This window comes from Aythya ferina (genome assembly GCF_964211825.1).
Source record: "Aythya ferina genome assembly, chromosome: 2".
Classification (NCBI taxonomy): Eukaryota; Metazoa; Chordata; class Aves; order Anseriformes; family Anatidae; genus Aythya; species Aythya ferina.
Genome location: NC_140297.1, coordinates 42,212,342 through 42,226,667, shown reverse-complemented (window position 1 = coordinate 42,226,667; position 14,326 = coordinate 42,212,342). Strand labels below are relative to the sequence as shown.

The following is a 14,326-nucleotide window of genomic DNA, read 5'->3' as shown; positions in this document are numbered from 1 at the left end:
TACACCCCATTTAAAACCACTCCATACAGCTTAAATTATTCACCCTGAAATTTTTATGTAGCTTGTCACATACAACTGGATAAAATAACAAACAGCCTTTCAGAATTTAAAGCTTGTGACAAAGTCTCAGGTCCAGAGGGGACCTTTGTAATTTCTCTTGCGAACCATGAGAGCATGCTTTATAGCCTTTATTACAGAAAGTAAAAAATGTAGACCTTGCAAGTTCAGTGATTTTATTTACATCTCATTTGTGGAATTTCAGCTAAATTCCACACAGAGAAGTACTGATGATTAATAAGAAATGTTTAAATCAAGTTAAGTTGGATATAAAATTTGAAAAGTTCATTTTAAATCTTAATTATATATTTGAAGTAATCTTCTGTTTCTTTTTCTTAATTCCAGTTGCTCTGTATTCTTCTCTTTGCTTCAAATATTCTGTTTTGCATTCTTCATAGAATGATGGATCAGAATAGCTACAGGACAAACAAAATACTGTGTTACATCTTGGGATATGGAACAGATACTCATGAACAGCACTCAAAACTGATCTTCCTTCCACACCCACAGAAACTGTCTGCTTTCAATAATGTGTGTGTGTTGTTTTTTGTTTTTTTTTTTTAGGAAGCATAGAAGCAGTGAAACCTATCTTCCTAAAGCCTAAATACAGAGCTGGTCTGCATTCTCTTCTAGCAGTGCTCTCTCTTGAGGCAGAGGCCTTTTCATGCTTATACACTGAAACCATAAAGAAAGCAGAGAAAGGGAAATACTTCTGATATTTGAATGAGGCCAAATTATTCTTTATTATTTGCAGTTAGCTTCCTCAGTATGAGAATCTACTGGATAACACGCATATTTTCATACCTGGACAGCTACTCTGGGTTTAATGGGAACAAGGTTAAGTTTATGGCTTCAATAGTAAACACGTAGGGCCTTGGATCGTTACATTTATTTTACTTGTAAGTTTAAATACATTTATTCAAGCACTAAATACATTTTCCACAGCGCATGCTTGGTTTTTGTGCTGTTTTTTTAAACAGGCAGAATTTACCACATGGACGCATAGACCACTGAAACTGAGCAACTCCAGGAAGTTCTTGCTGCAATTGGGCTTGAACACTTTCCTAGCTGCAAAGGTTTTCCATCAATTCCTAACCACCTGAGACCAGCTGCCACTACTTTAAAGGCGTTTCACATGAACTGCTGGTTTAACACGGCAGGACATGCATTCCACCCAAAAACAAACCACCTCTGCCTGCATCAAGCTCAAAAGACACTAACCCTCACACTAAGAAATTCAAGAATCACTTCAGGCTGATGGCAGTGGGGCTAAATTGCGACTCAAAATGAGTCCCAGATCCACTGTGGGTGGCATCAGGTCAGCCCTTCTAATACCTTAACAATTTCCTAGTGCTGTTTTCAGGAAATTACCACCCAGCTCACAAGCAAAACCCTTTTGAGAGTTAGTACTTAATTTCAGATGAGTACAGCCAAAAACGTAGCAAAACAAGCTGGCAAGGGACTTACTAGCCAACCAGGCAGTCCTTCAGTGCTGTGTTCTCTTTCCGACACTTCACCACCATGAGAAAACCAGTTTCTTTACAGCATTTAGTAAATGCTATGGAGGAAAAAAAAAGACAATTGGTAGGAAAATATAAAAATATATAAATATTTTACATTATTTCAACTTTATAATTGTTTTAATTAGATACAATATTATCTATAAATATAAAATATATTTATAAACTCTTTGTATGTGTATACTATTCTACTTCCAGAACAAGTCAGTGAGACGCTGAAACACAAATAGTTTGGGGGGCTGGGAGCGGGAAGGAAAGTCATGCTTACGGCTGTTTTCATCTAGGAGTAACTCAAATATGCCTCATTGTTACCAGCACCCTGTACAGATGTTTCCCTAAGTAATAAGCTAGATAAGAACGAGCTGTTAGTCCTACCAGAAGATTTCAGAGTGTTTTGCTCAAAGGAGCCTATGTCAGTAAGCATCAGGTAGAAAAAGAAAAGCAGAGAGAGAAAGCCAGTTGTCCAAGATCAACCGGTGACCAAGCCAAGAACAAAGTCCAATCTACCGTGTCCCTTTCCAGAGTTCCACCTCCTTCTCCTCTTCCAAGCTCTTCCTGGTAGATATTGACTATGCAATGAGTTGAGGACAGACGAACATCGCTACATTCTTAAATATCCTTTGTAAAACTTATGGCTTTGCTTGCTGCTCCTGGCTCGAGCCTGGGCTCCCCCTGAGCATGTCTACGAGGCCTGGAGGTGGAGCAGATTTGGCTTCATTGCATCTACCCTCTGCTTCCTTCCGTTCCCCACGTATTGAACTTAATCTCAACCCATGATTTTTATTGCCAGCATATGCCTATATTAGGCTTTTCATAAATAGCACCAGAAAACCCTTAACCTTTTAGTGTCTGCTCAAAGTCTTGGTGACTGTGTGGCATCCTTGCCCTGCCAAAATTGTATCTTGGCAAAACTCTGCGAAAAGTGATGTCTCACCACCAAGTTTGAACATATTACCATTGAGCACTTCGACACACACAGCACCTCACGTTACACACTGGTTGCACCATCACACTCCACTTGAAAATGTACCAGATCAAAGTATGGGAAAAAAAAGGATTAAATTAACTGGTTAATTACTAGTTGGAAAGACACAGTAACCTGTGCTCAAAGATACCTATTAACAACCATGTTCAATTTCTCAGCCCTCCTTTGGTATCTATTTTAGTTTTAGACCCCAAATCACCCTAATATACAATTTTGAGGACACTTCTGAACAGCTGAAGTTTATGAAGCAGCCTAACACTATGGGGAGCATGCTATTAGGTTATCAAAATGTTTCTTCGACTTTTAAAGGTGACTCTAACATTTTTCCTGTTGTTTCCTGGAGCGTTTAACATTGAATGTCCCTACCTCAGCACCTCAGAAATATCATACCTATTATCACATTTCTAAAAATGCCCTTTGTTTCTCTGCAAAAAACATCGGAAGTCTTCGAAAGATCATGGTTCAGCTAGTGACCAGCTTCATTTCTGCTCTCTACAGGCGCTTCCTTAAGTGCTGTGCTGTTTTTCTGTAGTAATCATTCCTCCTGGAAGCTGTGAAGTAAAAAAACCACCAAAGACAACAGGAGGTCCCTCTCACTTGTTAGCTCAGCAGCCTTGATTGGCTCAGGGCGTGATGTCCCCGTGAACAAAACCTGAGCTGCAGCTGCAAGCATTCCCCCGCTCCAAAGGCCCCGCTTGCGGTGCGCGGTCGGGCAAGTAGAAAGCGCTGCTGCCAAGTGATAAAACTGCTCCCAGCTATCCAGCTTCAGCAGCGCTGATGCCTAATAACGGAGGGAAAAAAAGGAGCAGGTTGAAAGGTATCAGGCATCCCCTTACGAGCACACAAAACTTAAATCATTTCTCTCATTTCCAGCACTTTGAAATCCCTTTGACAGCCATGCAAGGACTGCGGTGCAGGATGGGTTTAGGTGTAAGTGTTTATCAGAAACATGGAGAACGTTGTTTTATTTTTAATTGTGCTCTGCCTTGCTCACAGCTCTTTCATGAAACAAAGCAGCTCGCTGTTGATCAGCACAAAGTATCACAGCTACTGGCCTGGGGAATAATCTCACCAATAGCACACAATAGCTCCAGATAGCATCTCAGACCAAGAATTCATTTCCATCTCCTTAATCTGACCATCACCACACATTCCTCACTCGGGCAATGCCTGCATTGTAGACCAACACTTCAGGGCGCAGAGCGACACGCCACAAAAGGAGCGGGTACGCAGGATGTGATTACAAACCCATTGTAGCTGAACATTTTAACAGCTACGAGCAGAAATCAGGGCTCTGGGGACCCCAGCCTCGAGCTCCAAACGAGCCCGTTTGCTGATACCGCCTGAGATAGGAAGAACAATTGCTCTCAGAGCAGAATTGATCTTTGAGTAATTGCAGGCACAATCCCACCTTTACACCCTTAGCAAGTAGCTTTCCATGACTCTACAAGCTCATGTGGGGAAACACCATTTTCTTTCTCCTTGCCACAACAGACCCTCAGGTAGCGGTGAAACTAGAAGTGAATTTGGGTCAGCCTGCAAATTCAGTGCAACAACACCAAGAAATGGAGCAGGTTTCAAGCAAACAATACAAGTTACCTCCATCATTAGGAACTGGGGCGTTTTAACTTTTCTTCCCAGTATGACAACTGAAATTGATCCACAGCTTTAAAGAGATGAGAAATCAACATAAGCTGAAATATTATTTCCAAGTTGGCAGCGTTTGATTTAATCAAGGAAGAACAATGACCATACACATCGTTCTAGGCTGCTGGGAGTTATTTGATGCTTGACTAATCCAGACCAACAGCGTATTATTATTTGCACTTACCAGAGCCAGGCATCTCCAGCCAGCATGCTGCAAGTGCTCCCTCCTCTTGACATGCTTTAAGAGACACATGATGGTGTTAACCTCCTAAATACTCGCCCTACCACTGAAAGATGCTGAGCATGGAAACTCAAGCACAGCGTGGCCTCTACTCACAGCTGACAGAGCTGACAGGCAGCACTAGCTGAGAAGCAGAACAAGAGGCAGCACAAGCTAAATAAACGAGGGATGGAGTGAAAACGCCTTGCTGGATGGAAAACATCAGCTTGAGCTCCTCTAAGCTCTTGCAAAGAAAACCCTACCACTCGGCTCCCCTGATTTTCAGGGACAGATGTGAGGGCCTCGTGCCACTGAGGAGCCCTTCCACAGCCCGGCTGGGGAGCACTCGGGCACTGAGAAGCACGGGGAAGCCACCAAGTCCTGGCCCCAGCAGCTGCTGACTCCAGGCCTCCACCTGCCCAGCATCAAAGAGCAGCGTTATCCCAGCTCCAGCTCCTTGAGAAAGCAGGGCACAGAAAACACTGGGAAGAAGAGCTGCTCTGTAGGTCCTGGCACACGTAAAGTCACAAGAGAACAGAAGTAGTTTTTAAAACCCTTCTAAAACTATTGCTCAAGGTGTCTCAGCCAACTTTGGTTTTGTTTTATTAAAATTTATCCTGTTTGTAAATTCTACACGAATAATGTTGGAGGCACAAAGAATTACTCTTGAATGTTTGCCCCTTATTTAGTATGTTTGATGGGTGATTAAGAACTGCGTTAGGTAACAGAGCTCTCTTTTTGTTAAGATTTCTTTGAGAGCTAGAAGACTGACACAGTGAAGAAATTTGTACACAAAAATCTTTACAGTCCTTATAAATCTTTGCTAAAAAATAGTCAGGATTTTAAAAGATTGTTTTTCCTTATTAATTTTGAATAGCTTCCCCCCCTCTAATTCTGTTTTATAACTAGACTACAAGATAGTATGAGAAACAGATGGAAACTGAAGTGAAATTGGGCAATAGTTCACTTATCTCAGGGTAAAGTCTGGATAAATGATTTCCCCATCCATCCAAGCAGGCGGAGAGGCACATGCAATATTCAACACATTAAGAGAGATGATTTTCAAACTTTGAAAGATCAGATGCATTACCAGAAAGTTAGTTACAACAAGGTTGGTGGAGGTCCACCACCAGATGTCCCGGTACATACAATTCTAAATTTAAAGAAATAAGAAATAAAAGGGAGAGTACTGCCCGTTTTTTCTCTTAGAACATATTTATAGGTTCAAGAAGCATTTGCTTCTGTATGATGAAAATAAAAATTTGCAGGAATTTGATTTGAAGGGCCAAGCCATCATCTGACATATCTTGTCACAATTCTGCGACATAAAGATAATGATTTTCTTCCATACCTTTAAACCAGATGCGGTTCAATTCAACATCTCACTGTCTGCAGACGTGTAAACCGGGGACAAGAAGAATGCAACACCGTATGTAAGATGCAAGGGCTCTTTATGCAGCCTACCACCACCCCCTCTAACCCCCACGTACATAGAGGCAGGCTGCTGGTCTCTTCCCTGTGCTGAATGCAAAATGAAATGGCAGTATCTGCGCTTTGGACTGCTGCAGAAGTTTCAGTTACAAACACAAAGAAATACCTTCATAGAGAAAGCATAATGCTCTATCACAAGCATTAAAAATAATCAGAAAGGTTTGATTTTCTGTGATTTAATAAAGGGGAGCAACCAGCAAACAGGCTGTATTTGTAAGGAATTTTTACATAACATTTATTTTTTAAACTTTTTCCTTTATTAAATCAGGTATTAATGTCTTTAGGCAAATATGAAAGTCTTCCACGTGCAATGCAAGAGAAGAACAAAATGTGTTTGTGAGTTATCACCAGACAAGCAGCAGCATGGACACTGGTGATAAAACAAAGCTATGGGATTATTATTTATTTTTTTTTTTAAGTGTATAAACTACAATATGAAAGTTGTTTAAGGTTTTTTTTTTTTCTTTTTGCAGACTCATAACAACACGCAGCACTTTGCTATTCCCTCATCTTGCAAAGCGTTGTGCAATTAATATGATACTGAACTGCCACTTCTCAATCATTGTGTATCTCTTTTCCACATGTTCTTGTACATAAAATAAATGAAATATTCGCCATTATCAAGATAAATTGATCCTCTCGGGTCTGGCTCTAGTTTATTTAAAGACTTTACAATTTTACTACTTAAGAGAAAGTCCTACAGAGGTGTTATCTCACCATTTATATTTTCTCAACACTTATGATACTGCTATCACACTCTTAAAATAAAAAAATAAAAAAAATAGCTTGTATCACGATCCAGACCAGCCTTATGCTCTACTCCTGGGGTATTTTTTTCCCTTGCAAAAAAAAGGAAATCGTTTTATCCAGGGTTTGGATCGGTCCTGGAGCTCTACCATGGGGTGGAGAAAAGAATTCCAAGTACTGGAGGGATTTGGGGGTCGATGGTAGGAGGAGGAGGAAACAGTTGTGTTAAAACATAAACGAGGACAAGATTTTAAAACCTGTATTTATAAAATTTGTACAAAATCATTAAAGTGACACAAAACTTTATCAGCAACATTTTACGGCGAAGTTATTGTGCTTTTAATTTTGTACTAAATTGTGATTTCTTCGCCTGTTACTTGGAAGATTATTCAGTATGCAGAGGGTAGATCACTGGTGCATTTAATGAGCCAGAGCAAGTAGTAGGATGAACACGAGAAGATTGTTTTACATAGCAGAGTACAAGCTGTTTGATATTTCTAACACAGTACAAAAGAAAGCTTCTCTGTAGATTGATCATGGTTCAGTTAACATCACTGAATATCTAATACCTCCAACTCAATTAATTCTCACCTGATTAAGATCAGTCTGATATTCAAACTAAATCATCTCTCCAGTCAAGTAGAAATCAATATTTCTGATTTTACTTTTAAATTACAATAACAAATAAAATACGTGCATCGTCAGTATGCCAGGAGAAGCTTTCCCATTCTGGTCTACTATGGCTTGCATAACACAGCTGATTAAAGAATTATTCTAATTTGAGCAACAATATATATAAGACTCAGATTAATTTGAATAGAGGGAGATAGCATGAAATAATTAAATGCATCTTATATAGGGCAAAGAGAAAATTGACATAAAATAACCTTGATTCTTTCAAGTGAACCTGTTATCAGATCAAATACTTTGTCTCCACAAATATTCAGCTGATAAAACACACAGTCATATACTTTCCCTTTTCCTGCCCATCACCACCTCCCCAAAAAGCTGCTCCATTTCAGCTTTTCCAGCTCCAGCGTGCTGCCAGCTCTGTACTGGGGCAGATGATCCATGGGCAGTAGCAAACACTGCAGGACTGGGAAGGAGAGACGGTTCCAGGAACCCAGGGATCTTAGAAAAGGGACATTCACCACATTAAAGGTATCTCCTCCTGACCAATCTTCCAATCTTCTCCAGAGCACCATGGAAAACCAGCTTTGTCTTAAAATATACAACGCAGACAGGATCCTCCAATACACCACAGCATATCCTGAGCTCCTCTACGAAACGCTGAAAAGTCACTCATCTTTAAGAGGTAAACAGACAGCAAGAGAGCTGTCGGGAAGGCAGACAGCACAACTGTGACATGCAGAAGAAGAGTAGTTTCCCCCAAATTAGAAACTGTTTCTCTAAACACGTTGCCTTGGGGAAGAAAATGTGTTACCAATATCCTAGAAACAAATCTGAAGACTCTGCTCCAGGGGACACTTACAATTAGAGACGAGAAGATGACATACTGGATCAGACAAAGGGCCCAGCCGTCCTGCATGCTGTCTTTCTCAGAAGTCAGTAGTAGCTGCTTCAAAAAAAAAAGGTGCCAGAAAGTCTACATTACGGCACAGCATTTTCTCAAGTGAAGTTTCTTCCTAACCCCCTATCGACTGTAAGCTTGGCTTGTACCTTGAAGCACAAACTTCTCACATGCCTTTCAAAACACAATCACTTGCACAGTAGGTCTACACTGACAAGTCTCTGAGAGAAGAGGAAGAAGAAAGATGAAAAATCTTCTCCTAAATACATCTCCTAAATATTCTCCTAAATCTTCTCCTAAACACATCATAGGTAATACAAGATCCTGCCTATGGCCAACTGCTCGTACCTGGCAAGAGCACTTCTTTTCTGAAATTAAGGCCTACAAGGGGCTTTGCAAAGGAATCTAGGAAATCAATGGCTTATTCAAATTCTGTTTTAAAATCCGTGCACAATTTATGTTATTGTTGTTTTTAAGGAACAGTACCGTGCCAATTCTGATAACACATACAAGGGCATGTAGAGATGCTCCACCACTGCCTGTATCAGAACCGATGCCATTGCTCAGCTGTTGATTTACATTTCTTACAGAAACCGTAGCAGGGATTTTGTTGTTTTTAAACCTATCATTAAAGACTGAATTTATGGAAAAAAGGTTAAGAAACTAGCACCAAGGAGTCATAAAAATCAATAAAGCAGTGCATGACAAAGACATAGTCCCATTTGCACATGATGCAGAGGTTTGTACTTGGGGAACCTATTTCCCTGTCACTATCCATGCTGTGACATCTAAAATTTGCTCACATTTGGACTGAGAATTGTGGATGTTTGTTAGAGGTACAGCCAGAAACCCTAAAGCAAGGCACTGCCCCAAACAACAGTAGGGAAGAACTTCTGTCTGTCCCTTCTTCACAGAAGATCGTTGGGGCCTTTTCTTCCAAATTTCATAATGACCACTAAGGGACAGCGAATGAAACTGAAAAGCAGCAAGTGTAAGAAAGATGCAAATTGTTTCATTTTAAACAAAAACGAAGACAAAGCCAAATACAGTAATTCAAGCCAGCACAATTAGTACAACAGGAAAAACAGACAACTACTTAAACTGATAACGAAACCATGCCACGTTGCAGTAATTAGAGTTAGAAACAGAGTTGTCAAATATATATATACACGCACATCTACATACATACGCATGTGATCTCATGGTATTTTCAGCAGGTCTTAGTTCTGCTGCTTAGACAAGGACAGGTCAGGTCTCCTCACTGTATCTTTGTGTATCAGTACTGCATGAAATACGTCTGATTCAAACAGCTTTTGTGGGATGAGGGGTGGAAAAGTTATAGTTTTTAATTTAATAGGATCTCCAAATGCACAAATGAAACTTGACCTGTGGAAATGTTTTCTTAAGTAACCACAAAGCCAGAAGAGAAGATTTTTTTTAGAAAAAGTGCACCTTAAAATGTAAGATGTCTTTGTTCATTACAACTTCAACAGAACATAGACTTAAACAGCAAACGGAGCTTTGGCAAAGATGATGCCTTGAAATACCTACTTGTTAGTTTGGAGTAGTAGGCACAAGCTTGACCCGTGTCTGATCTCTCATCCTGGATTTCCAGATTTGTCAGCTTTTTCTGTTGTTTTTCTGTGTATACACAAATTTCTAAGTGTATATACATACAAATGCGTGTTCTGCCCCAGACACAGGACTACAGCACAGCAGCACCGGTAGGAAGTTCTAGCAAACCAGCTCTGAAGAGCTAAGAGGCAAGCCCTCCTGCCCCTGGCTAGGTAAGACACCCAGAGCACAGCATTAGAGAGAAGAGGGTTGTGTCCTCAGAAAGATGAAGATGGGAGAAATTGCAAGGGCACAGCTATTATGTGCAAGGCTTTACAGTGACTGTGCTTTCTCAGGCAAGAGGGATTTAAGTGCTCAGAGACAACAATCTGCTGGGCAGATTCAGGCAGATTTTTCAAGGCAAGCAGACCTCTTTTTAAATAAATAAATCCTTTTAAGCAAATAAAAAAAAAAAGTTGATGTGAAACAGTTTACCTGGGTAAATGATGACTTGCCTACAGAAGATACTTGCTTTAGGAATGTTCTTGTCAAGTGCAAGCACTTCCTTACACACAGGTGCGGGTAACCCCTGCCCAGCGAGCACAGCCACCCAGTTAAACGACGCTGGTTTGTAACAACTGCTTTCTTTAAGACTGCCTTGATCTGATTTTCCTCCCAGCCTGCCGTAAGTATCCCTGACATCAAGCGTTACCGTACCAGGCGCTGGAAGAGGCAGAACTGGAACAAATGCAAGTTCCCCCATGGCTACTGTCTGTCACTGCCTGCTCCTATCTGAACGAGTGCATCCGACGTGAGCAGCGCAGGGCGGCCTCGCCGCTGCTCATCCTCCCTTCTCCTGCAGGAGCTGCTGAGCCACGCAGGGACAGCTGAGAAGTTAGCATCACAGCTGAGTAAAAGCAACAACACCCCCCTCCCTCTGTCCCACAGTGACCGACTGCGGAGCTGAACTCTGAGTTTCAATAAAAAGATTTATGAAGAAGACAGACTCACCGCCGGGCAGAAGCAGCAGTAGTGCCCTTCGACCACACGGTGGAGATAGAGCAGGTCATTTATGTAACTCGCAGGGAGGCTGCTCCACAGCTGTTCCACCAGCTCCAGCTTACAGCAGCCTGTTTCAAGATGCATTTTTCGCCCCCTCAGTTCAATTTGCTATGTTTCCAACCATACGATCTTAACTCCAAGTTCAAATACCGATTTTTACGATCATTACTTCCTCCTCTGAATGAAACACAACATCCTTTAAGAAAAAGCCAAACTGATTTCAGGCTTTCAGCTGGAGGGTGGGGGCGTACAGAACGGGGCCAAAATTGCAGCCTGCTGCCAAATCCAACAAGGATGCAATATTGAAGAATACACTTGTGCTCCTTACAAGGAGCAAGTGACCTTCCCTTACAGATAACAGTTCTTCCCATGAGCTGTCCCAACCATCATTCCAACAGCTCCAAAATGGGCTACCATGTACTTAATCTTGTTTTGCAGTATGTATTTAGTCTCTTTTTTCTTTTTTTTTTTTTTTTTTTAATTAGTAGCCTTCAGCGTATGCTGGTGTGGAGGTGTGGGAAGCATTTGTGTTGGATGAGGTACTTACTAGTCAGTGTTTTAAGGATCATAGAACCAGAAGCACATTTTTTTGGAAAAAACTTGCGGTGTTTCTGTATTCTGAATTTTATCCTAAAGACCTTCTGCAATGGTGGCCACATTTCAAAAGAACGTGTATCACTGACTAGGTAGGAAGCCACACTTCCCTATTCATTTCAGGCTTTTAAAGAGCTCAGACTTAATGTGAAAGAAAGCACACTATCAAAGTTTAGCAAGATCCAGCATTATTTAATACACTACCTTTATAGATTCGGTCCTATTCAATGCACATCTTTCATTTTCTGTACACTAGTACTTGTTTTAAGTATGCTGTCTGGGATAACCAGCTTATTAAAAAGAATTGCGCAGCAAATAATCCAGCCATCATACTCTCCCTGCACCTTTGAAACTGCTGCACAAAGGATATTTGAAGTGAGAAAGCATCACAGCTCCATGTTTTGCTGGGGTCCCAGAAAACTCCATGAGCTGTGAGCACTGCTCTGAGCCTGGCAGCTCTTCCACGCTTCCACATCTTCACAGACTTGCTCACAGGCATTCCTGCAAGTGACCAAAGCTCTCACCCAAAGTGCACTGCACTATGTGCAACGTATAGGCCCTGCTACAGGCTAAGGCATCAAATGTTTGGGGGTAAAAGGAGCTCACTAAGCTACCTTTGATCTCAAGTAGCAAAGCAAGTTAGCCAGCTGCTGCACAAGGAGTTTGCCACGTGCCCTGCAGGAACAGGGTGAGCATGATTCTCCACTTTATCAGGAATTGTCCCATGCCACACACTCTGCCAGAGCTAGTAACGCATGCTTTCTTCAAGCTTTTCAGAGATGTTGAAGTGAACAGATGAGGCCAATGCTATCCAGAATAAATGCAAGACAGGCAGCTTATTACGACCAACTTACAGAGCAGTTACCATTCTGGAGCAAAAGCTGGAGCAAAAGCTCCAGCTGCGCACACACATACTCAAGCTTGGACGCAGTTGCTTAACTCCACCTATTCTGCCTGCTCCAACTATCTTGTTTCTGATGCAACAAGATTTGAGTAACACAGTCTCACTGCTGTTATGGAAGAAACAGCAAAAATAATCACAGAAGTGTGGTTTTACTATTTAGAAAAGCAGCTGCACTTAAAAGTATTTATTTAGCAATTTTATTCCTTAAAGAAGTACTAACAAAGCATCTGCTGCAAAACCATTGGCAAATGAAATATTAGAAGGTTAGGTGAGGAAAACTGAAATGGCTTTCATTTAAGCCACTTTAGTCATGTTTCTTCCCATGGCATGATGATAATTCCTAGGAAATATCATATGCTACCTCAATGAGCAATAAATACTCAGGTTTTGTTAGCTGCTTGCTCAGCAATATGACAAAGTCCCTAACAGCAACAGAAAAGGAGGACAGGAGCTCTAAAAGTTTCGATCACTGGGTTCACAAACATGGTTCCAGTTGCTTTAAGGCCAGACATGATAGAAGACCCCGTGTGCTAGTCAGGGGAGGCTGAGGACACTAGGAACTCGTACAGCAGCAACACTCAACAGCTAGGATGCAAGCAGGAACTGAGGATCACCCTGAGCTTCTCAGCAGCACCGTTACATCCCTGCGCATCTTTTTGTCTCCCATTTCTGCTTAGGGCTGAAAGATCTTTGGGGCACATCCTGACTTCTCCATAAGGGCAATGAAAATGACCGCGCATACCTCCTCTGCTGATCGGAAATTTTAAGATCAGAATCTGGCCCCAAATCTTTTCTCCATTCTGAACTAAATGAGCTTCACTTGCTGAATGCAGATGTACACATGCCTCCACCACCACCACAGATTTGTCAGCATGTAAGTTTTCCAAAGATTTCTCCCACCTTTATTCTGAAAGAAAAAAACACCCAAAAGCTAGCATATGCTGTATTAATGTAAAACCCCTAGAGGGCAACTAAGCGTCAATTTCAACCTGCATAAATATTCAGCTCCTTGACTAGTTTACAGATTATGTAAACTATTTCCTTCAACCTTGGGTTTTTCCCCTCATTTAGAAGAAATGAATCCTTTTCATTCTCAAATCACATTACTGCTGCCTATTTAGTATAAGTTAATCACAACTGCCCAACCAGAGACTGAGTCCTCAACCCAACAAAGCTCAAACGTGTGTAAAAAAAAGAATAAAGGAAAGAAAACACATGCAAGGGCCTCATTTAAACAAAGACAGAAAACAAGCATATGAAAGTCTGAAATCACTTTCTTTGCATTAAAGCCCTTTAACAATATATCTTGCTTATTATTCAGCCTAGTATTAATTTATTGCATGACATCTGTTTTCTTGTACAGCAGGCTGGTTGCAAGTCACAGATTTAAGCTTATACTGTTGGGATTATTTGCCTGCTTTCTTCTACATATTATGATTTCAGCCTTCTGTATCATAAGTATTTAGGGACAAAAAGAAAAAAAAAAGTGATGAAGCAGGAAAGAAGATGGCAAATTAGTCTAGTTCTGGATAACAGTTTCATTTGTTCTTCAATCTTCAACCAGAGCTCTGGCCTGCTGCTAGCAGTGAAGAAAAAAAAAAGTAATCTGAGCCATAAGAGTCAAAAACCTTCATTCAATCCCAACAGTTCTACCCAAATTTTAAAGTGGTAACTTCTGTGTCCAGCTGAGCCTCATATGTTATGTGGTAGCAGGCATCAACTGCCTTCCCCCCTTCTTTCCACCAAATCTTGGTATGAGCTGAAAGGCACTTACTATCCTGCCAGTCCACATCTGCACAGAACCTGCAGACATTTAGGATGTTACAGAAGGCACAAACAAATCTTTGGGACTCCCAAACTACGTGGAAGCAATTTGAAACAGGGAGGAAAAAATAGCTCAAAGGAATCCTACAGAGATGCTTACAGAGATCGAGGGTTTCTACGTGGCTTTTACAGCAGACCAAATACCCTTACAAAAATCAGCAGCACAACCAGCCGTGTTTTATGTATAACA

At 41.1% G+C, this 14,326-nt stretch overlaps 2 protein-coding genes across 26 annotated transcripts in view; one reads left to right on the top strand and one right to left on the bottom strand.

The window, feature by feature from the left end:
* Positions 1-2,616, top strand: part of AZI2 (5-azacytidine induced 2) — a 31,324-nt gene extending 28,708 nt beyond the window's left edge. For 22 of the 25 annotated variants that reach the window (XR_014689441.1, XR_014689442.1, XR_014689443.1 and 19 more), the window contains one exon: positions 403-810. The gene's annotated coding sequence lies outside the window, so the exon portion shown is untranslated. Of the gene's footprint in view, positions 1-402; positions 811-2,099 lie in introns of those variants that run through there. The other 3 variants (XR_014689440.1, XR_014689439.1, XR_014689457.1) reach the window with 3 other exon arrangements.
* CMC1 (C-X9-C motif containing 1) overlaps positions 36-14,326 on the bottom strand; it is a 36,940-nt gene continuing 22,649 nt past the window's right edge. Inside the window, exons 3-4 of the mRNA XM_084508937.1 lie at positions 1,525-1,615; positions 36-473 (exon numbers count right to left, since the gene is read on the bottom strand). Coding sequence (XP_084365063.1) covers positions 359-473; positions 1,525-1,615 — 206 coding nt within the window. The 3' untranslated portion in view covers positions 36-358. The remainder of the gene's footprint in view (positions 474-1,524; positions 1,616-14,326) is intronic.